At 37.4% G+C, this 23,894-nt stretch overlaps 2 protein-coding genes across 2 annotated transcripts; both read right to left on the bottom strand.

Moving 5' to 3' along the window:
- Positions 1-660: 660 nt before the first annotated feature.
- On the bottom strand, positions 661-10,252 carry LOC108672578. Its single transcript, XM_047879887.1, has 6 exons — positions 10,206-10,252; positions 9,539-9,682; positions 8,168-8,282; positions 4,933-5,104; positions 4,393-4,471; positions 661-3,844 (listed from the first exon to the last, which is right to left on the bottom strand). The coding sequence occupies exons 1-6, from the start codon at positions 10,225-10,227 to the stop codon at positions 1,278-1,280; spliced, it is 3,099 nt and encodes a 1,032-aa protein (XP_047735843.1). The 5' UTR covers positions 10,228-10,252; the 3' UTR covers positions 661-1,277.
- A 10,515-nt stretch (positions 10,253-20,767) lies between these two features.
- On the bottom strand, positions 20,768-23,557 carry LOC108672618 (5'-nucleotidase domain-containing protein 1-like). The gene has a single exon (XM_018160322.2). It carries the CDS (start codon positions 23,192-23,194, stop codon positions 21,719-21,721), a length of 1,476 nt encoding a protein of 491 aa, XP_018015811.1. The 5' UTR covers positions 23,195-23,557; the 3' UTR covers positions 20,768-21,718.
- Between the last annotated feature and the right edge of the window lie 337 nt (positions 23,558-23,894).

The following is a 23,894-nucleotide window of genomic DNA, read 5'->3' on the forward strand; positions in this document are numbered from 1 at the left end:
AATATTTATATTGTAAAAAAAGCTGCCGTTGCTTTTGGTTATTTTTTTGTGAATAAAAAAACGTAGAAACATCCAGCGATGTTGAGTGATGGAGCAAAAGCATAAGATGATGTGTATGTGCATTACAGGCCAAATGAAAACAATCTTAAAAATTAGGAACCTCGAAGATAAAGACTCTTATAAGCAATAGAATAAAGTTGCGCGCTTCTTAGAAGACGCAAGATTTAATCATACAACTAATCTCTTAAAATTACAGCATACCCGTTTAGAACTCGATGTGAACATCGAGCAATACAAACTAGAGCCTTAAGACGAGTCAAAGCAAAGATCCTTATGGAATATTTCCTTAAATAAACCAAGTGAGAACCCAATGAGACCAACTCAAGACAAAGTTCACTACCAAAATTGAAGGAAGGTCTTTGAATTTCAGGTTACATAAAATCTCATACAACTGTTAACAAGGTTGAAATATCCTCTCTTAATATGTCAGCCATCTTGAAATAGTTCAAGATTATCGATCGATTTTTTGTAATGATAAATAAAATTCAAGAAACGAATAATTTGCAAAATATTTCAAGGCACAAGAGCTTATGGAACTCATATAGCATGAACATTCCTTGCGACTGAAGACATAAATAGAAATAGTTCTTCTTATGAACAGAAGAATGTATTTTTGAAAAGAGTAAAGTGAGTAGTTAAACTGTAGGAGGTGCAGGCATGCAGCAGACTCGAACTTTCGGCACATTGTTTTGTTTGTACTATCATTGGCATTCCACACTTACACAACTAAAAGAGGTAGCAGTACCTTACGACAATATTAGGTTAGCTGAAAATAAACGCTACTTAAACTTAATCTAGGTTGAAAATATTATAACATCAATCTTGCCGCATGAAATGTAAGCCACCATGCGAATAACGTCGTACACCTACGACACGAAGCTTCTCTAGCAACTTTCACGGGAATCTAATTTGCCTACAGAAATTTGCCAATCAGGTACTTGGTTTCCTTTCAAGCATTGCAGCAATAAGACAATTGCAGAAACCTAGAATTTAAAAGCTAATAACAATTGAAATTGAATGATTTGGATCATTTTACAGACCTAACTTTACACTTAGTCGATTTTTTGGTAAGGAACCTACAACGTTCTAATAATCCTTCAAATCTGCAGCATAAGACTGACGCTCGGCCATGCTGGCTGCTGGCAAACGCAGGAGGAAACTACAGTAGAGGCACTGGCAGTGGAAAATAAGTGTAGGAAAAAAATATACAGAAAAGGTCAAGGAAACGCTTGGTCAAATCCAGGTAGGAAGGTTGTAGGACTGGTGGTGGTTGGGGTAGTGGACGCGGTTGTTGTGGTAGAGGTTCCTGGGACAATGGGCAAGAGTCTCTCCATTTCTTCGGGAGGAGTGGGCGAAGTGTGAGGGGAAGTAAATTGAGCAGTCAAGGGAGACATGGGCTGGAAATGCGAGGCGGAATACGCAGGCGGAAGAGCCAAAGACGATACATCCTCCAGGTGCGACGGATGGGTGGTGACGATGGACGACGTTGAAGAAGTTTCCATGAGGCTTGTCATGTTGATCCCCTCTGATGAAGGCAGATAAAGACCAAGGATGTTAGATATGTCGGGGCCCAGTCCCGTCATGCTGGCGGTGAGGTCTTGCTCTTCCTTGATTGGGTCCCCAACCAAAATCCTCATGTCTGCCGAGGGATCGCTTATGAACCCAGAGAAAGATGGAGTACCGACATCCTGGTATGGTGGTAAAGAAGACTCCTGCGATGTGCTGGGTTCAGGAGATGGTAAAGACGTCTGAGGAGTAGGAGAAGGTGGTAGCATATAAGGGGGCAGCCCAGTTGTCTCCCCAGAAGAGGTAGACATGGAGGAAAGACCCGGGGACAACGGCACGGAAGCTCCTCCAGAGGTGCCTGGGATGGCCAATGGATCAGCCAAAGTCTCTAGCCGGGTCAGGTCCACTACGCCATGGCTTTTCTTGATGTGCCGTACCAAGTGATCCTTGCGACCAAACTTCTGAGGACAGAGCGAACAGCAAAAGTCGCGTGTGCCCGTGTGCACCACGAGATGTCGCTTCACATCTTTGCGGGTGAAAAATCTCCGGTCGCACTGATCGCACTGAAACTTCTTTTCGCTAGGATTTTTAACAGTTCGAGTGCCCACATGCACCTTCAGGTGATAGATGAGATCGTCTTTATTATCAAACATTTTGGAACAGAATTTGCACTGGAGGTCTCCTTCCTCAGCAGAATGGAAGGCACAGTGCTTCCTGTAGGACATATAAGAGTTATATTCCTTACCGCAATCTTCCCTCTCACACTTGAACTGCTTCGTTGGTTTGTGGATTTGCAAGTGATTCTTGAGATGGTCTTTACGGTGAAATGATCTGTCGCAGATGGTGCAGCGGTAGTGGCGCTCACTGCCGTGGATGAGCTGATGACGGCTCAGCTTGAACCTTGACGAAAAGGTCTTATTGCAACTGGGGCACGCAAACACTCGAGTCGTACACGCATGAGGTCCGATTTCCCCACACACTCCACACACTTCCTCTGGCCTGGCTTCTACCCCAACCTCTTCACTGGATGGTCCAGCAACTGCTACGTCAGTTGCTGGTGCACCAATTTGCTCCTCTGCTAACTCGATTGGTTCACTGAATTCCGCAACCGCAGGTTGTCCAAGCAACGGATCTCCAACATCAGCTTCAGAAGACAAGACACATGTAACTTCAATAGCTAGAGCACCTTCAACACTGGCAAACTCTTCGATAGCAACAACACTAGGAACAGGTTCAAGAACTTCAGACAAACGCGATTCTCTCACTGGTAAAACTAAGCTTTCACTATCTTTGCTACTACTTATACTATGAACACTTTGCAATACCTGAGCACGAATTTCACTAGCAATAGACTCGCTTGTCAGCTCCTCATGAGAAGTCTCAAAAGTTCTCTCTGAATGCCTGACATCAGCAGCCTCTGGTTCAGTAAAGCTAAATTCATCAGGAGTCACAGGGGCAAGTTTAGAGCTTGAACGGCTCCCACTTGAGGAACCCTTCAACTTCTTGGCAGGGCCACCTTTCGATGTAAGTCTTTTTGTGAAATGTTCTTCCGAACTGGGCCTAAAACTTTCACTGGTGGGTTCAACTTTAGTCTCCTCAAACTTGAGTTTTTTCTTTCTTGATTCAGTAGAAGCACCAGAAGTTGATGGCTGGGGGTTCTCAGTTAAAAATATACTTTCAACGTTGGACAACTGCAAGACACTTGGAACTTGGGTTGTGACTGACTCGGAAATATCAGTACTAACACTCTCAGCTGATCCAGAGCTCACCGAAAACGCTAAACTCGGAGCCGTACTCACCAATGAAACCGAACTTGGCACAACACTAGCGACTGAGAAAGAACTTAATGGCGAAATTGGCCTCGCACTTGCAGTACTCGCAAACAAGCTCGCACCTTGCGCTGAAGCCCTCTTAGATGATCTCCCTCTACCGACACCTGCTCCAGACAATAAGGAGCGCTGGCTAAGGCCTCGTATTCGTCTACCTGACCGAAGAGCAATGCCTCCCCTGCTACTAGGAATACAAGCAAATTTACTCAGTATAGCAGCTGTGGTTACAACAGCAGCTGCAAGTCCTGAAGTAGAGGACACAGCAGATGTAAAGGAAGTATGAGTGCTTTCAGCCGAGGTAGTGGAAGTTGCCAGCAACTTTGCCGAACCATTTCCTCCTTCTGCAGAACAGCGATGGTTGGAGAGGCTGCTGGAGCTGCTGAATACCGCGCCACAGCCCAGGCAACGAAACCTTTCTCGAGTACGAAACTGCCACGATTGTCTCTCTTCTGCATAAAAATGTTAACATTTACAAATCCAGAACAAACAGACGCAAGTGTGGGAAATAAATATTGGACATCTTTGATAAGCATTAGGTTGGTAAACATGGTGAATTTGGAGTTAGTGTTGAAATTTCTAGATAAGAATCTACCGGTATGATACCAGCCAATATTTCAATGATATAATTACTTCGGTCCATCGCGCACCATTAAGTAGGGCATGGACGTTTCCATCACTCGTATAATTTAAACTTTAGTGTCTTTTTCTGCTCAGAAGACTAAATGTCAACAAATTGTTGACTAGCCGTTGACATTGTTTAGCTAAAAATGTAAAACAAGTGAGTTTTACACATAGCAGTCTGAATTGCGATCAAACTCATTCCGAATTCCCAAATGACTAAAAGCCACAAAATCAGGAGCAGCTAAATGGAACGTCATATTTTAGAATGAACATTTGTTTGTGGGTTGGGATCGTTAGTGAGACGGTTATCTGACTCTAAATTAACTTTTACAGCAGCTGTTATTATTTAGATTGTAAAGTAACTCATACACGGTACCTGACAAGAGGCTTGTTCCCATTCTTTCCGCGTAATCTTTTGAGTACCAAACCCTCAGCTCACACTCAGCTGGGATCTCCTGAAAAAATATAGCATTTTAATGAGTTGATAAACTGCTTTCGAGAACATAATGTAGTCATTCTTGGTGAACAAGAAAAAAACACCCTAGTGTACTACTAACTTACCTTCAGAGGTTTCAGACATGAAATGTTCAACAAAACGTGGAACAAATATTTGACTTTAGCAGAAAACAACCTCAATGGCAATGAAATAAAATAGACTGTAAACTAGGACTACGGTACCGCAAGATGAAGAAAGAAAATTTTTGACCAGGGGTCAGAAGTAGTGTACCATGACAATTTCATATGTTAAAATTACCATTAGAAAACCAACGAGTAGGTATGTATCTCATCATTCACAATTAGCCCATACCACACAGAATATAAATAGGTACCACACAGAATAGCATGTATAAATACACAAACATTCCAGTAATTACAAGAACAAAACTCCCAAGAGGGAGAGATAGAACTCCCTCACCTTGATGGTGACAAAATAAACCTGTCCTCTGTACTGGATGGCTACCACATTCTGCTGCGCTTTATGTTGAGCTGCTCTAACGAAACACATCCAGTTGGTGCGTTCCTCGTGCCGGGTGTCCAGCAGGAACTTTTCTCCGCTTTCCTCACTGATCCACAACACCAGCCCTCCTCTGGTAGCCATAATGTAAATTAACCAGGAGTAGGTATTCAATTTGCGGCCTTTCCATAACCATACGTCAAACAACTCTTCAAGGAAGGCTATAAACCTTTTCCAAAAAGCTACACTTTGCTATACCCATAAATAACTTAAGTAGCAACAACATTTTATTTTTACTTGTAGATGAACAGAAGAANGTTAATAATAAGCACAAAATAACAAACAATGGCAAATAGCTCGTACAAATTAGGAATACTTCGGTAAATTGGCCATAGCTACGTATACGATACTGCATTCTTCTATAAAATAAAACCAAGAGAAACTTTGGTGATGCTTGACCATGATGGCATTTATACAATATAGAAGATGGTAACCGCTTTGACACACTGGGATCACTTAAAGTATATCTTAGGGACTCAGTCGCAGTTCACGAGTGAATAAATGGAGGTATTAAATGCAGTCGCGAGCGACTTGTATGTGACTTGCGTACATGCACTGTACATGTATGGCTTTATGCGAGCATAAACCTACACTCAAAGAAACGAGTGACACTTGATTCAAATAGTGATGCACCTTTTAATACTTGTGTGGGTCCATCCTAGCCAAGCTCAGTCAGGCAAAAGAGCGAGCGCATCAGTATTTAATTGGCTCATTTGTCGTGCAACGCTTTTTGGACAATAGTCGTTTTTTGGTGTCGCAAAATTGTTTTTTTTGTGTCACACTTTTTGGACAATAATAACCATAAATTCCCTGATTGTATAAAATATAACGAGGCGAGTGGCGTGCCATGACAAGAAAGTATAAACGAACACAGTATTCATAAGCACCAAGTGGATCTGATAACATATGACCCAATGCCAACTGTCGTGACCTTTGGACGTACTATCAAAAATAGTTGTGAGTTCGTAACTCCGTCAGCCAATCACTGACGGCTTTAGAAACTAAATCAACCAACCACAGCCAAGAAATCGGCCGCCACGTGCGCTTAGGACGCTACGTGTACATAAGGCGCTGCGTGTCATAGGCAAGTGTTGATAGTACGGCGTGCGTGTAGGTACGAATAGCATTAGCGATAGTTTGTGTACCCGTAGAGATATGGTGAAAGAATTCACCACAAAATCTTTCAATTTCGGGAAGTTTTTTTTTTCGGTTGTTCGAGCGAGTCGATGTAAAATTATATCTTCATAAATGATATAAACAGATACGACTGTTTATGTTTGCAAAAAAAAATTGTGTTTAACGCCTTTGATATGTCTTGCGCTGGACCCGATTCATGCATTAATGATAAGAATCAATTGCACTCCACAGAAAATCTCCGCGGGCCTAGGATTTTCAAGCTACAACATTGAGACACATATCATTCGATGCGTAAAGACCATATCTACAAATTGATGCAGGCGTTTTTGAAATTCCCATTTTTGTGAGTGTGGGAGCATTTTTTGTACATTTTCTGGAAATTTTTTTATTTTACCCCTTTCCACCCCCCTTCTTGCAAAATAAAATCCAAGCTATAACAAAATTAGAAAAACGCCTGCAACCATTTGTAGATATTTTCTTTGCGAATTGAATGGTAGATGTCTCATTGCTGTAGCTTTGAAACTGTATGAGATAATTGGCTTGCAAGTTACAAAATGCTATTTTTCAGTAGAGCCCGACAAAGTCCCGGGTGCCATGAAATCGGCATTCAAGGTTGCAAGGATGCAAGATAAGACGATACTGGAGCTTAGTTTCTGTCAAGGATGGTGAGAACGACGGCGCACAAACCATCCCACACGACTGCAGAAAGGTTACTGGAGCGGAAATTATGAAGACTAGCTATTTAAGGTGCACTGAGGCATTTCCTATGTTAAATGTTAAAGAATTCAACCAACCCTTTCCCTTTCGCAATCTGCCATGAACGCATAAATCAACATACAGAAATGGTTTTGGTACCGTTGGATGGGTCAGAATGTCAGCTTTAAGATGAGACTAAAAACCGGAAAAGCCAAACTTGTCAATTTTGGACCAAGACACTCCCCTTGACAATCATAGAAGTGATTCAAAATGAGGGGAGGGGGAGAGTAATTGCATTGGGTATGAAAGAACAGGTGTGAAGTGGTTTGCAGAAATAGTGTGTTCATAAGGGAAAGCAAATGAAGCAGTTATTGAGAGTGTAAAAAGTAGTTAGGAGAGCACAAGAAGGTTGAGTGACAGAAGAAGATGGCAATAATTTTATCTAGATGACCGTTGAAGGAAATAATTAAAAAAAAGTACCTAATGAACAATAACCATAACAAATGTTTAAACTTCAATTCCTGTTCTAGCTTTATGTCCATTTAATTAGTTTGGATGTGTCAGTAATTGAAAATGTCACGAGTGCAAGTGGTCTGTACTCTCAAGATGTTTAAGGAAATGTATACTTAATTAGAGATATATATATAACTTAAACTTATATAATAAAAATCTTGGTTATCAAATATAAACCAATACTTGATTCTAGTCCCTTACAAACTATTTCTGAGGAAAAGATGAGAAAAATGATGAAAGAAAAACTACAAAGAGAAAAGTAGAGAAGCATATCACCAGTGAAGTCTTGTTGGTCCCTCAGTTGCAAAATGCCAGGAATACTTCTGCGTGCCCGTGAATCTACATCGGCGTCTTTCACTCTCGTCAAAGAACTTTTCTCCGCTTTCCTCACTGATCCACAACACCAGCCCTCCTCTGGTAGCCATAATGTAAATTAACCAGGAGTAGGTATTCAATTTGCGGCCTTTCCATAACCATACGTCAAACAACTCTTCAAGGAAGGCTATAAACCTTTTCCAAAAAGCTACACTTTGCTATACCCATAAATAACTTAAGTAGCAACAACATTTTATTTTTACTTGTAGATGAACAGAAGAAAATCAGCTAACAAGCAGATCTAGACAGGCTGCTCCAGAATCTTGCAAAAATACATGCATACCATTTGTTCCTCCAAGATTTTAATAGATATTCCTAGTTAATTATAAACACTGTTCACAAATGATGTGGTTTTGCAACGGCCGTACATGAACCTAGCAATGCACTGCCAAGAAACCAAGCCAAGTGAACGTACTTATTAGATATTTGTTGGGCTGCTTCCTTGGCCTTGTCAGTTCCTTCAAGCACCTTCACTGCCAGCAGCGGCCCAAACTGCAGCCTCTTGTCTAATTTTTTGCGAGCGTACACTCCTGTGGGATAACACACAATTTAGCATGGGAGATTGAACATTCAGTATGGTAGATTAGAAAAAACATTTTTGGATAGAAGATTGAGTAATAGAATTCAGCATAGAAGATTAACACAGTATGGGAGATTGAAACACAAAATTTATGATAGAGGATTGATATACAAATTTCAAGATGCATTGAATATTGACACACAATTCAGCGTGGGAAGATGGACACAATAATTATTAACTATCTAAAAATATTATAATTAGTCCACCCCTACAGATAAACACTTCATCCTATTTACTCATTGAAGTGAAGGCAAGCTCCAGCATGAATGTATGTGTGACCTGTTAGGTGTGAAGGCATGGAATACTGAGTAGGAATATAAATGCATGCAAGGGGAATGAGAGTATAGAGAATTAGTGCTTTATGTGTCATGGATGACGGAATTTTTAAGTCCTGTAGAGCACCCAAAGTTGGAATTTGAGGTCTAAGAGAGAAAATGATAAATAACCATAGAAGCGATACAAAATGAAGGGCAGAGAGAGTAATTGTGTAGGGTATGAGAGAACAGATGTGGAGTGGTTTGCAGTAATTATGTGTTTATAAAGAAAAGCAAATGAATCTGTTCTTGAGAGAGCAAAAAAGTATTTTGGAGAGCACATGAAAGCTGAGTGACAGAAGATGGTAAGGATTTTGTCTAGATGACTGTTAAAGGAAAAAATTAAGAAAATTTTTGAACACTAGTAACCATAACAAGTATTTAACTTCAATTCCTGTTCTAGCTTTATGTCCATTTCATTAGTATAGATGTGTCACTAACTGACAATGTCATGAATGCTAGTAGTGTTCTGCACACTCAGAATGTCTCAGGAAATGTATATAGGTACCTACTTAATTAGAAATATAAATATATAACTAAGAGAAGATTGAGAAGAATATGTAGAGTTTTCATAGCTTTACAAGTATTATATACTCAAAATTTTGGGTATCAAATATAAAGCAATACTTGATTCTATTCCATTAGAAAATGTTTCTGATGAAAAGATGAGAAAAATTATGATCTTCGTTGAAATAAGACAGAAGAAAAAGATAACAAATATGAATAGAAATTTATATGCCATTAGCAGCATTTAAATTTCACAACTAATGATATTCTTAAGGAAGAAACAGTGAAAAAATGGGTGAAATCAAAAGCAAAAAATATCTCCAAGACTCAACATATTTATTCATGAAGGAAAAATTACAAAAAGATAATTGGAGAAGCATATCACCAGTGAAGTCTTGTTGGTCCCTCAGTTGCAAAATGCCAGGAATACTTCTGCGTGCCCGTGAATCTACATCGGCGTCTTTCACTCTCGTCAATGGACCGTGATGAACACAGTCTCCTTCGTAGCCTACCTGACAATCCTCGCACCCTGTAACAAAAACCTTGTAAATAAATTCAAATAAATCAATTACAGTGCTTGCATAATAGTTTGTATAGCACAATTGTAGCATTATTAAATATTCATGCTTTTATTTATTATTATCATGAAATTCTGGACTTACTGGAGAAAACTTTAAAGGATTATATAAAAAATTGCTACATTAAAAATTAAAAAGTTAATAAGTTTCAATCCAATAAAACTATTGAATTCCTAGGAAATAACATCCAAATCCTATTTGGTCTAAAATGGCTAGTAAAAATAATTGAATATGTGTATATATTTATTTATATTATGCACTCAAATTCGACAGTTAATTTGCATACAAATAACCACACGCTAAGGATTTACTTGAATTTATCATATTGTGTAATCCAATGATTGGTAGAATTTCAGTTCTATGAGAATAAGACTCAAATATTTTGTCTTATGATATGCCAAATAAGACTCACAAAACAGTCACATTCACAAGAAGAATGTCATTGACACACATTTTGTGTGCTAATTTACTTACACAGCTGTAAGTCATTGGGCATCCTAGGCTATTCCAGCAGTAGGAGGTAAATGATGATAAGTAATGATGACAAGTAACCAAGTAGGTAAAAAGTTTTATAAGTGTACCTTGCGGTACACTTATAAAACTTTTCTGTCAGAGAAATAAATATCGTTCCTAATTTACTTACACAGCTGTAAGTCATTGGGCATCCTAGGCTATCCCAGCAGTAGGAGGCTGGGTAAGAGCAGCAACAGAGCACCTGAAGCTCTCGTTACTGCGCCCAAATGTCCTTCCTCTGGCCATCATCTCTAAGAAAGACTGGACACTTGCAACATCAGTGCATAAGCGCAGGCAGTTATTGGTAGCCAATTTACAAATAAAACTTTGTTCACTTATATAAATTTCAGCTGCTTAGCTGTTTAAAATCATTTGAATATTTTAAAGTGAAAAATATTTAAGATAAGATTTGGTTATTTTTAATTAGCTAACATCTGTAGCTGTGGAAAAGAAAGAAATATAATTGTGCATTACAATATAAATGGAGAAAACATACACAGATAGATTTTAACACAAGAGAGTATTAAGCACAATTGTGAGATAGAACTTGAAAAACTGAAAACTTTATTTGACTCAACATGAGAATAGCAGAAATGTACAGGGCTAAAATGCATGGGAGAAGGAGAGAGTATTTCAATAGATATTTCTGCCAGTAAATCAAGAGAAAAATTTTTGAGATGCTTAGCTGATGTTGAATGCAAAATGAATGTAGCACGAGTTAAATTCTCAGTTACAGACTTTAGGACTCACATACAGACCTTAAAATTCTCTTTGACAGACCTTAGGACTACAGACACATTTAATCATAAATTAAACATAGATCATAAATAGTGAAATACCTAATCTATTTATAAATTATTTCAAAATAGTAATTTTAGACATTAGTTGTTGAATGGCAGTGTACATTTTAAAGTCTGCAAGTTAAAATATGTCTAATTTTTAGACTGTAAAATAAGGTACAACAAAGGTTGAGGCCTTAAGGGTGATAAATTTATTGCCCCAGAGTCCAGAGAAGGCAGAGATGCCAAGGTAGATTCATCATTCAAGTCAGGCAATGATTACCATCATTCTTCTCTGCATATTGCAATTTACATTAATATCACCAATGATAAAAACAATTCAGACTAAGTGCAAATTATAATTTGTGTTAGAGATAGACACCAAATAAAATGGATGGCAGATGCAAATCCATGCAGTGCTGAGAATTGGATTTTTTCTTTGTGATAGGATCAGCAAATGCAAATGGATTGGATACTAATTTCCAGTTCAGATAGATTGGTAAAAAGATAGATTGGTAATTTTTTTACCCACAAAGGAAATGATTTACAGAGTGGCCAAATTTCAAGATTTGAGCTTCGCAAAAGGCCAGTTTATAGGGTTAACACACCATATTCTGGCACCTTAAGGACATAGCAAGAAATAAATGACTATAAATAGATCACCGTATGCGCAACTTGAGTTCTGATTGGTTTACGGTTCGTCACTCTCAAAACACAGACTTATTTAAAAGTCTCAAACCATAATATTCTTTCTACACAAACAGTTTATCACTATTTAGTAAAGCAAGGTCAACTATCAACTTTCATATGTTTCGATGTTCTCACTAGTTGACTTGGACTTTAGCTCTGCAGATCTCAACATTTTCCTGCTAGACCTAGTGTTTTGCCGAAATCTGGCACGCAATAGTATGACATCACTATTTCAACCATCTACGCATGCGTGGATCGAAGACCAAGCTTAATATAAAGGAAAAAGTTGAGGGGTGTTGGAAGTACCCACGGCCCACAGTGTTGGAATATGGTGCCTTTACCCTAATCCCACATTAGGTTCAGAACAGAATTGCTCTCAGAACCGTCAGAAGGGGATTTTCAATAAGTATGGTACTCCTAATGCATATCCAAATCTAATTGATATATTTTGAACATTTTCCCATGCAGATCATGTTTACAGAATTCAATTTAATTTTTTGAATCAAATTATTATTAGCTAGAAATTATAAAACTTGGCACACATCTGTCATTGAATACATAGTTATTCTATTTTGGCTATGAAAGGCAGCCAAACGGAAACATCTCTTTCATGAATATCAATGTAGTACCAAATTTAAATATTAGATGGCATTTTCCAAAAATTGTGGGTAAAACTTTAATTTCACAGGTAATTTTTTAATATTGCAAGCAAAATAGGCAATTTTTACTTTATAATAAAGAAACTAGAAAAAAGCCATAGATATGCATGAGCTAGCAGCCTAGCAATGTTCCTTCACAAATTCACAATTGCTTCAGTATAGCTTCACTAGTGTTTTTGTCCCATTCATCTATCACCATTTATGGCTTCCATTTGATTTTGCAGCTTGGAGTGTTAACCAATTTTTTTTTCCTAACACTCCTTCCCAAGTACCTACTTACTGATGATAATTTAATAATTTGTTTTAAAAATTTTTTAGTACTTTAGTATAAAGAAATATCAACAATGAAATTAGCAAATCACAGATTTTTTAAATAATTTTTTTAAACTTATTCAAAATAAAATAAATTATCTAATATCTACCTATTTAGAAATTAGGTATAGGTATTCTCTAATTTCCTAATGTGGAATAGCGAATAGCCTATCAGGCTAAACTTCCAGAAATTCCAAGTAAAAATATTATGTTTCCAGGTGATTTGCAAAAATCATGTACCTAGAAAAATTTACAAAAAGGTATAAATATGCTATTTTTATTAATATGTAGCCTGTAGGTCCACTGGTCTAGTATTCAAGAAATTAGTAGCCTATAGTAGGTATAAGGGCAATTGAAATAGGTAGCTACAAAGAATTAACAACTAACATGCTAGTCTGGAAAAGTCCTATTTTTGTCTGAAATATCGCGGCTCTAATGTCATATAATTTCAGTAGGTATGAAATCTCGCGGCTCGAATGTCATAAATTTTTGTTTGATTAAAAAATCAGTCCTGTCTTACCCCAGCCCCGGTCCCATCTTACCCCAGTGGGGTAAGATGGGACCGGCTCACTTTTTTTAATCTGTACAGAAAACTGTGTTGTATGCAGAAAGTCTGAGTTGTAGCTTAGAAGCCCATTGCATAACTACACCTTGTGATAGGTTTAGGGTTTTTAGTTATTCATGGTATAGATGCTACATGCTTGTTAGTGATTTTGGTCCTGTCTTACCCCATCTGACTATACCGTAGCAATTTCCAGTTAAGATAGATTGGTAAAAAGCTTGGAAAGATGCCAATATTTTGACCACAAAGGCACTAATTTACAGAGTGGCCAAATTTTAAAATTTGAGCTGCTCAACAGGCCACTTTATAATCCCACATTAGGTTCAGAATACAAAGGCTTTGATGGCACCAGAAAAGAATAGAAAAAATTCAGGTTTTCAATAAGTATTCCTAATGCATATCAAAATCTAATTAATATATTTTAAACATTTTTCCATGCAAATCATGTTTACATAATGCATTTAATTTTGTAAATCAAATTAATATTAGCAAGAATTTAAGAAATTATAAAACTTGGCACACATCTGTCAATGAATAGAACTAGGGTGGTATCTGATCGCCTTCGATCCTCTGACTTTCGTTCATGATTGGTGAACATGTCCTTTGCAGAAGCCTTTGCCTACATATTCTTTTTTAGCCATGACTGGCAGCCAAGCAGAAACACCTCTTTCATGAATATCAATGTACCATATTTAGATATTAAATAACATTTTCCAAAAATTGTTGGTAAAACTATCATTTCACTGGTGATTTTTTAATATTGCAAGCAAAAATGGGGTAGCTATTTTCATTTTACAATAAAGAAACTAGAAAAAAGCCATCATATGTATGAGCTAGCAATGTTCCTACGCAATTCACTCAAGTTTTTGTCCCATTCATCTATCACCATTTATGGCTTCCAGTTGATTTTGCAGTTTGGAGTGCAAACAAATTTTTTTTCCAACACCAACTTCCGAAGTAATTACTGATGATAGCCTAATTAGATTTTAAAAAAATTTTTTAGTAGTTTAGAAGAAATAGCAATAATGAAATTAGCAAATCACAGGACTTTGAAATACTAAGTTTTTTTTACACAATTACACTTATCCGAAATAAAATAAATTATTTATATTCTCTAATTTCCTAATCTGGATTCTGGAATATTAGGCAAAACTTCCAAAATCCCATGTAAAAATATTATTTTTACTGGTGATTTGCAAAAATCATAGAAAACAGGAAAAAATTCTTAAATATAAATATCCTATTTTTATTAGGTAATATGTAGGGTAAACGCGGTATATTCCAACACATTAAGGACGCATCGAGAAATGAAAAACTATAAAAAAAACGTATGCGTTACGTAAGTTCTGTTGCCTTCACATGACTCTCAAAACACTTCACTACGCGTCACGGCGTCAGCAACAATGAAACATCACAAAATGTTGCCATATTTAATAAAAAGCCTTTAGAATGGAAACCTACCAATGACATCCACGTGTTCGAATTCCGTTTGCTGTGTGAGCTGTATTGGGATACAACACGGCTTTGAATTAGAACACTAACGAATATTGAACACTACTTAATTACGTTTTAATTAACAGCTATTAGGCTTTTAATTAAGCAAATTTTAATTTTTCTACAAAGCTTTGAACGATCTGTGTGTCCAATTCAAGTTGTGTCAGAATTAGTTTTCATGTGTCTAAATCCAACATCTCAACTTAATCATCTATTAATTTATTTACAACTTGAAATCAGCAAATACAAGTATACTTAAAGGATTCCTAATATATTCACAGACGTATTTAAAAGTCTCAAACCATAATATTCTTCCTATAAAAACGGTTATTCACCCTATTTGGTAGAGCCATGTCAACTGTCAAATTTGACACATTCTTCAATGATCTCACCACGTGGCATGCATTGTCTCTCTTTGGATCTCAATATTTTCCCACTAGATGGCCAAGACCTAGTGTTTTGGCAGTATTTTGACTCGCAAATGCATGACGTCACCATTTCAACCATCAACAAACGCATGGAACTAAAACAAAGCTAAATATAAAGGAAAAGCTGGAGAGGTGACGGAATTACCTACAATGTCGGAATATACCGCATTTACCCTACCTAGGCCTATTTGACTGTGTTTCAGGTTTGAGTCTCATTTACAGGTGGTTTCTGCTTGACTGCTTCTGTGTTCTGCAAAGTTTTCCAGTTAAACATAAGGCTACCTAATTTCTAGGCTTCTAGCCTCTAGTTCAGATGGTGATGAGATAGCTATTCACTCTATTGTTAAATCTACTGTAGCAACAGTAGCATCCCTAATGATTTCTTCTTCTTGCAGTCAATTTGACCATTTCCACTTGTGACTGTCTGACTGATGATTAAAAAAATCAAGTTACAAATGATATTTGATAAATTGAGTGTAATAATAATAATAATACCCTTCTGTTAATTTTATAGAGCCATGCACCAGAACTTGGCAAGTTGGCAGAAGTAGATATATTAGATAATTCTATGCAATATAGCTAGTATCAAGTATGCATGCTGAGTTGCTGACTGCTGAGTATTGCTGACTGCCCTCATCGCCTCACCACACACCTACCACCTAACTTAGCGAGTTGTGAAACTAGCCAAGTTAACTAACGTTCATCATCATCAGCGCCCTGCAAACATTCAACCAGTAACAAAAATTTAAAACACTCAATTTCTATAATGAATCTAAAAACGAAAACGCGGATCTAGAACAACTTGATGAGCAGAAATTATACCAGCCATCTAGACAAAAACATTACGACACGACCTCATGGTCATGAGAAAAAAAAAAAACGACTGAAAAAACACGCTTTAGTGCTGAAAGTCTACGCATACTACAAGAAGTAATGTGTGGTCTCGATAAAGAGAATATACTTGTTAAGTGGTTTTAAGTATTTTATTTGAGCAACCTTCTATAACATGTCAGATTCAAATATCAGGATGATTTTTTACAATTATGAGAATTTTAAAATAACAAAAATTATACATAGATGAACGAAAAAATGTATCATGTAAAATTTTTTTTTCTAGTAATTTTATTAATGTAAACGTATTGTTTGTGATGGGTATGAAGGACTTGCCAGATCCCAAGGCTTTGGTAAGGCCTCGGACGAATATCTTTCAGAAAAGGTGGACCCCAGAGCTTGTAAGAAGTTCAGTGTCATATTTTATGATTGCTTGATTTTTCATCAAGTAATCGCAATTAGGATTTCTTGTTTTGTTCGGTACGTTCAGCTGTTATGAAATTTAAACAAAAGTGTATTTCAACTCATTAAACTCGCCAATCACGCGGAATCTAAAATCGCTAAGCGCAGTATGTACGAGTATAATTGATGTTTTTAGACAAGCCAGTCTTGCGGTGTTATTTCAGGTTGATCCGTCGTTTATTTCGACAATTTTAGGTTTTAGTGTCTGACTGTGAATTTTTTTATATCAACTGATCGTATTTACCACTTTCTATGACTGTCGAATTGATGATGGAGCTCTGGACTCGGAAGGTCTTTTCTTCATAGCGATATATTTAATTTCTGTACCATCTTCTTTGCTTTTAAATTCCTTGTTGATTTGAAATTTAAGCAATCAAGTGATATTAGCGCTTGTTTTGATCTAAAACATTATGGAGAGCGAGATAGAAATTCAGTTGCTACGTATTTAGCTGCTTCTTCAGCGAAAGGGCCGCATCGACAAGAGACTCGTTCCTCTTCAGCGACCAATGATGGCATGGTTGAATTAATACATTAATTAATTCAACAATGAATGATGGCATCATGGGAGGTCAGAACGCTAGGACGAGATACTCGAATTTTCTTCCAGAAGGGACCATATTTCACTCTTAAATGCATTTATTTAATAAAATTCATTTATTTAATAATAGGTATTCACTTAAGAAGAATAAAGTTTGAGATAAAACAAATTAGAAATTTTACGACATAATGGTTCGAAATTGTTGAAACAGACTATGAGTCGCCGGTCACAAGAAAACTCTATCCAAAACTTTGAAGCCATCGGCTAAAATTATTGTTATTCAATTAATTTATGCGTAATTAAATATTACGGGCTCGTAAATTGTTTGGTGGGATATTATAATTATTACAAATTGGAAAAATCATGTTAAATTGAACTGTACTCAAAAGATCATTAAAAACAATGAATACGTATCATCATTTTTCAATTAATAACTAAGAAAATGTCATGCTGGTCTCACTGAGAATAGCGCCAAATCGCTATTTATTTGTACTTTCCGCTTGAATAATTTTTCGATGCTGTGCAAAACTCATTAGAGCGATGCTGTGCAAAACTCAGCTTAGAGAGCTGAGTTACGCGCTGAATGCGCAAAACCAGTCAGTGGAAATTCATAATTACTTAAGCCATGTTTTGCCGCCCTACTATAAGACAACGATTGCGACGTAAATTAAATGTTAATAGGGACAGTAGTGACGGCCAGTAAAACTTTCAAACACAACCCGCCACTATTTAGCGTACTATTGGCCTGAGGAAACTGGCCAAAGACGGACCCATCAATGGTTTACACCAGTCAGTAGCTTGATAATTTGTCGCAGTATTTGCAAGTAGTATTGCCCGCCGCTACCGTCTGCGCGTTCAAGCTTACAACCATGTGCTGGCTACTGGCGAAGCTAGCCGCTCTGTCAGAACCCCAGCTTTAAAAATTATATTTAATGTTCATATAAGTCACTGACCACATGGGCTCTATCGGTCTCAGGGTCAAATCGAAAATATTCAGTGACCATATGTGTCTCAGTGCCATATGTACTTAGCGAACATATGTGTCTCAGTGCCATATGAATTCAGAGAACATATGTGTTTCAGTGCCATATGTATTTAGCGAACATAAGTGTCTCAGTGCCATATGAATTCAGAGAACATATGTGTCTCAGTGCCATATGTATTCAGAAGCCATTTGTGTCTCAGTACCATATGTGTTCAGAGGCCGTATGTGTCTCAGTGCCATATATATTCTGTGACCATATGTGTCTCAGTGCCATATATATTCTGTGACCATATGTGTCTCAGTGCCATATACATTCAGTGACCATATGTGTCTCAGTGCCATATATATTCATTGACCATATGTGTCTCAGTGCCATATGTATTCCGTGACCATATGTGTCTCAGTGCCATATGAATTCAGAGACCATAAGTGCCTCAGTGTCATATGTATTCAGAGGCCATATGTATTCCGTGACCATATGTGTCTCAGTGCCACCTATATTCTCTGACCATAAGTGTCTTCGTGACGAAATGAGTTACACTCACGCTAATAGTTTCAAGACCACTTGTGATTTCCGTTCACTCGAATGTTCATTGATTTATATATGCGAATATGTTTGAATTTGATGACTTTAATTTTTTGAATAGGTTAAAAGTAGGATGTATTTCATGGAGCTGAAGCGAGCTTATTTTCTCTGGAAGAATATTTACAAGAACAATTGAAGCGGTTATAACAATTTTAATTAAATGCTGTAGAAATAAGACGAGACAGTAATGCATTTTCATTCAATTTTTTAGAGTCTGACAACATTTCTAAAGCTCATCAATATAATTTGAATAATTTTTCTTACAAATTAGTTTGTAATGAAAGTCACATGCACGATGCTTGCAGGTTAGAGAAACGAAGCATCAAGGACTAGAGTTTATTAAAAATAACAATGGAAAGATTCTGCCTTATTTCTTTAATCATCAACATGTCACCGCTAAAAACTTGCAACCAAACTACGAACAAACATCAAGACTAAGTAAATCAGCTTCTGAGCGCGCATAGATTTTTTTGCATGTACGACAGTGCCATCATCAGTGCAGCTAAGTCGCCGCCTCAAAACAGAAACGATATATTTGATAAAAAATATTGAATAAGACAGTTTGAGAATTATTTCAGTTTGAGGTGTATTTGTTTTATAACTCAAATGCATGAAACAGAATGCAGTTGTGAGTAACGTAGCATCACTGATGCCGACAGGGTGTAGAGTAAATATAGTGGCGACTCAAGTTTCACCGGCGATAGAATTTATGAGAAAATAACGGTTTAATAACATCATTATCAGCACGTAATCATTGGAAGATGAAGGCGTAAAATTAAGAATTATTTTTAGTGTTACCCATTATATAACGCCAAAAATCGAGACAAATCGTGCCATCTGTGTGTTATGTTACACTCGAATGACTTAATACTATAGGATGATCTAAACAACAATACAGTATTGCCATCACGAAAAAAAACTTTAGTGTACTGCAGGCAAAATATTTCAAAGAAAAATGTTTTTTTATTAATATAAATGCTACTTTACAATTATATTATAAAATTATGCTACCCGGCAATTTGTAAATTTGTATGTAGCTATCAAACAGTCTCGTGTCCTCCAGATTGAACAGCAAACGGTCTATATAATTAATAAGAACATATTTCATTCAGAACATTATCAATGAGCAAATAAAAAACAGCAACAATAAAAGATGTTAATATAAACGTGAACAGCCAATGATGTTCATAACCGCTGGCAATGAATGATATTTATAAAAACATAATAACAAATTAATATGTTCAGATCCCCCATACAAAAATCATGTTCACAACCGTGTATCCTAACCTTCCATTTGGACAAATTTTAAGACTTATTGACCCTGTTACTGTACCTCTTATCAGAAAGCTTGAGAGATTAAACTCAAAAGATGTTCTCAATAAAACTGGCATTATTTTTAACCAAACATGAAACATTAATCCCAGATCAAGTCAATATTTCTTGCTAATCAGTAATTTATCAAGAGAGGCCAATTGGCGATTAGGCTTTGGCAGATCAATATTAGGCCGATAACAATAACAATAAGGCCGATTGGCGATTAGGCAACCATCACAGTTCTTTCACGTAACAGTGTTGATGAGTCGTCACTAAGAGATCAAAGCTTGTATTTATTTTGTCTGTAGCCTACCAAATTATATTCACATTTGTATCACCAGACGGGTGATCTTCGAACTTATTTACAGAGACCACATTGTAAACAAATAAGGTTTTCAAACCTGACCTAGCGCCTCAAAAATTTGCAAAAATAACACAAAAAGTTGAAAAAATTGCGTGAAAATTCAATGAATTGCGTAAAAATACTAAGATTTTCATTTCAATTTCCTATCTCACATCATGAACTTTATTTGCGGTCCACTCTTCGAATCAAGGACGAGAATATCATTTAACTGCATGATTAATTTCATACGTAGCTATGCATTAATCTTCTAGAGAAACATACTATCCATTAAATGTTTATCATGTGATTTCCTTCTCGGTGCCTCAATAGTAAGTGATCTTCATTTGTAATTGGTTTACTTTCAATTAATTATTGGACAATGTAAGTAATTTCAGTGGGCAATTTTAGCGACATGCAGTGTTCATTTAAATCTAGTCGATCACAAATATGATTGAAATTTTATTATTAGTAAACGATTACTTGCGAAAAAGAATATGAATATTTCGGAAAGGGTTTATTTATTAATTTATTTTTCGAGAAACAATAAATTTATTTTTCAAGAAACAATAAATTATTCGTTGATATAATATCATTGTTTAACAACGCAAAGGCATATGTGTATATGAAATGAAATGATTTAAAGTTTGGTCCTCGGTTTTGAATTGCAATTATAGCTGCAGGTGAACGGCAGAGACGCCATTTAAGTATGTTGTAAACTATTTTTTTAATACGGAAGCACAAGTCACCATTTAGCTGATTGGTAAAAAGAAAAGTTGCATAAGAAAGACGTTTCTGAACATAGAGCAATCCGATGATTCATCGTAATTGAGATAACGAAATGAACGATGTTAATTACGCACCAAGTACACGACTAAGAAATATTGTTTGAATAAACGGTATATTTTGAAATGTAACGATGCGAAATTCATGCAAGGCCACAGAAGAGAGAACAGTTCAGAAATTCATTTCCAAAATATCTAGACCAAACCTGCATGATACACCATCATTTATTATTCATACCCCAAACTTGCCAGATAATCCTACCGATATTCAACTATCGAATGCACCAAGGAAACAAAAATGTATCGGTACAGCGAGTCCTTGAGCATTAAAATTAATATTTTTAAGCCGAACGACGATAAGTGAATTTTAATGCTCATTTTAGTGAATGGTTTCTATACTAACGGCCGAAAAGAAAGGTAGTCGGTATTCTGAAGCTGTGGTGGTCACAGAAGTGCGTACCCGAGCGTTCGAGAAGTAACGCACGCCAAAGTTTTGAGCAAAATATTGGCAAGGACCCAAGGCTGTGCACCAATAGCAAAGTAAGTTTAATAAAAGTCATCGTGTGACTTCAACACAACAGTCAAAACAATTATCATCGTAAGCAACACAATACTAGCGATACAACCTAATCCGTAAACGTAGGGGAAATCCTGAGAACTATAAAAGAGCCTTAAGAAATAAAGGACTTGAACGATTAGAACTACTGCGCTAAAAATGTAGTATCACAGGATCTCCAGGATAGAATCCTGTAGAGGTTGGGGAGAAAGCTTCGTACTGATGCTTGATGTTGTTCCTGGCCACCACTTCCAAACAAGGGATGGCCAGTCTTGCAGCTCTCACAGGCACGCTGCCGTACATCGTGTTGATTCTATCGATGCCCATAACCTTGTTGTTGCCATCCGTCGTGAAAAAGGAACCCCAAAACATGCTCATGAGATCACCTCCGGCGTCGTGTTCCAGAGGATCTCCACACATTCCTTCAGCTGCGAGCTCTTCTACGATTGCCACAGTATCGATTTTGACCGAAGGTGGAGTCATCACGTCCTGGCAGAGATGATCGCCAACGTAGAGACAATGTGGGTTCTCCAAGCCAGAGTCACGTCGAACCAACTCAAGCAGATCTGACCAATTGCCACCCGAATACGTGCCATCCAAACGCAAGTTCTCAAATGGAACTTCTTCCCCGTCCAAGTGTCCATTCAAACTAAAGAATGGCTTTTTGGTGTTGAAAAAGTGAGGCTTCTTGGCAGTGCACACGACCGTGTCGAAGTAATCTCTCCAATCCTCCCCTAGCACAAATTCTGCCGTGTGAGACGCATAGTCTATGCTGGATCCTGATATCAAGAAAGTGTATGCATGTTCCTTGAGGCTCATTAGCCACTTTTTCAGCCTGTCGGACGCTTCATAAATGTATTTTCCCGGGTTTTGTTTTATTTCAGGGAAAAATCCACCTTGATCAGTTTGAAAGTATTCCCTTCTGTACATGTTGCATAGAGCTACGTGGACATCCGGCCACACATCGTATTCCGCGGGGGGTCCGTTGGGTGACCTGTCTTCTATATCAATAGCTCTGGCACACGCAATGGCAGCTGGCATGTCAAAGTAATCTTTGAAGGACCGCAGAATTCGTGCACAGCCGGGAGAGTTGTCATACAAGCTGTCTTTGAATTCAAGAACCGGCTCCCAGATCTTGTCTTTGCCATAAGTCTCATAGATGGCAGCCCTTGTCATGGGTTGCGTACCGTGTGTAGCTCTTAGAATAACTCCTTGGTCTGTGCACTTCAGAAAATTGCCGCGTTTGGTATCCATGATGAGGCCTTTCTGTAAGAAATCCATGTCATCATCGACTCCCAGTAACAATGATTGATCATAGCCATACCTCTCGACTAGGTACTCAGCTATAAGTCTGTACTCCAACCTCATAATCTCACCAACTTTGTAGCGACAAATCGTGTTGTCCAAGTCGAAGCCAATGCAATCATAGTCGCTGAAGCGAAATACATCAGAGCCAGGAAATGGAGGCTGTTTCTTTCTTTTGTTATTCTTGCAGTAATATTTCTTCTTGAAAACTTTATTGCGAATTTCTTCTCGTTCTAGACTCTCAGCGTTGACTACCATTATGTCTTCAGTACACATCTCACCACCATCGTCGTCACAAGGCAACACTGGTTTGATGAGAACCATCAGTCCAAATTATCAGCGTGGGACCAGATAGATATTTTCAAAATTATTTCGGCTAAAAATAATACCGTGTCAATGAACCTTTGATGATTACGGTGGGTTTTAGATACTTCGTAATACAAAATGAGGAATTTGAAGAGAAACAGTATAGAATATAATTTTCACTAGCCAATAGTTCGAGGTAGACGGTCACCATACGAACTTTCTGTCGAGAGAACTCAAGGCTTTTGAAACAGAGCGACAACAAAGAATTTTTGCCATGCGCGATGCAGTCATGGCTTACTGATTATTGTAATCACACTGTCTCTCACGGTGCGAGATTAGTAGGAAGTAGAAACAGGCGATTTCGAACGCAACGAAGCTGCTCAGTGGTCAGCGAACAACTGAAGAACCACCAACATCTTTCCTTCATCACTCGGTCGTTTGACGCCTTGCCAACCGGCCGCTGAGGAGCTGCCAAGCCCGCTTTTTTATTCGATATTGTGCGTTCCCTGCTGGTATCATCAACAAGTTGCGACAACAAATTAATAAGGATTGAAAACCGATACGCTCTACAGAGGTACGTTGGTATCAATCTTGTCATAAAAAATTAGATGCTTTATCATATGCATGCGTCTTATCTGTGTCGTTGTTGTGTAAATGGTGCGTATTATTGTTTAAAATGAGAAAATTCACTTAGCTACCTCATATAGAGACTCACATG

Source organism: Hyalella azteca, unplaced genomic scaffold (assembly GCF_000764305.2).
Source record: "Hyalella azteca isolate HAZT.00-mixed unplaced genomic scaffold, Hazt_2.0.2 contig429, whole genome shotgun sequence".
Lineage (NCBI taxonomy): Eukaryota > Metazoa > Arthropoda > Malacostraca > Amphipoda > Hyalellidae > Hyalella > Hyalella azteca.

What these genes read in the sequence shown, in the direction of transcription:
- LOC108672578 (XM_047879887.1), bottom strand. Translation starts at nt 10,227, where the DNA reads ATGCCCAATGACTTACAGCTGT. An exon ending in TTTATTTTGTCACCATCAAG is followed by an intron (nt 4,472 to 4,932) that starts GTGAGGGAGTTC and finishes ATATTTTTTCAG; the next exon opens with GAGATCCCAGCTGAGTGTGA. An exon ending in GGGAACAAGCCTCTTGTCAG is followed by an intron (nt 3,845 to 4,392) that starts GTACCGTGTATG and finishes ATTTTTATGCAG; the next exon opens with AAGAGAGACAATCGTGGCAG.
- LOC108672618 (XM_018160322.2), bottom strand. Translation starts at nt 23,194, where the DNA reads ATGGTTCTCATCAAACCAGTGTTGCCTTGTGACGACGATGGTGGTGAG.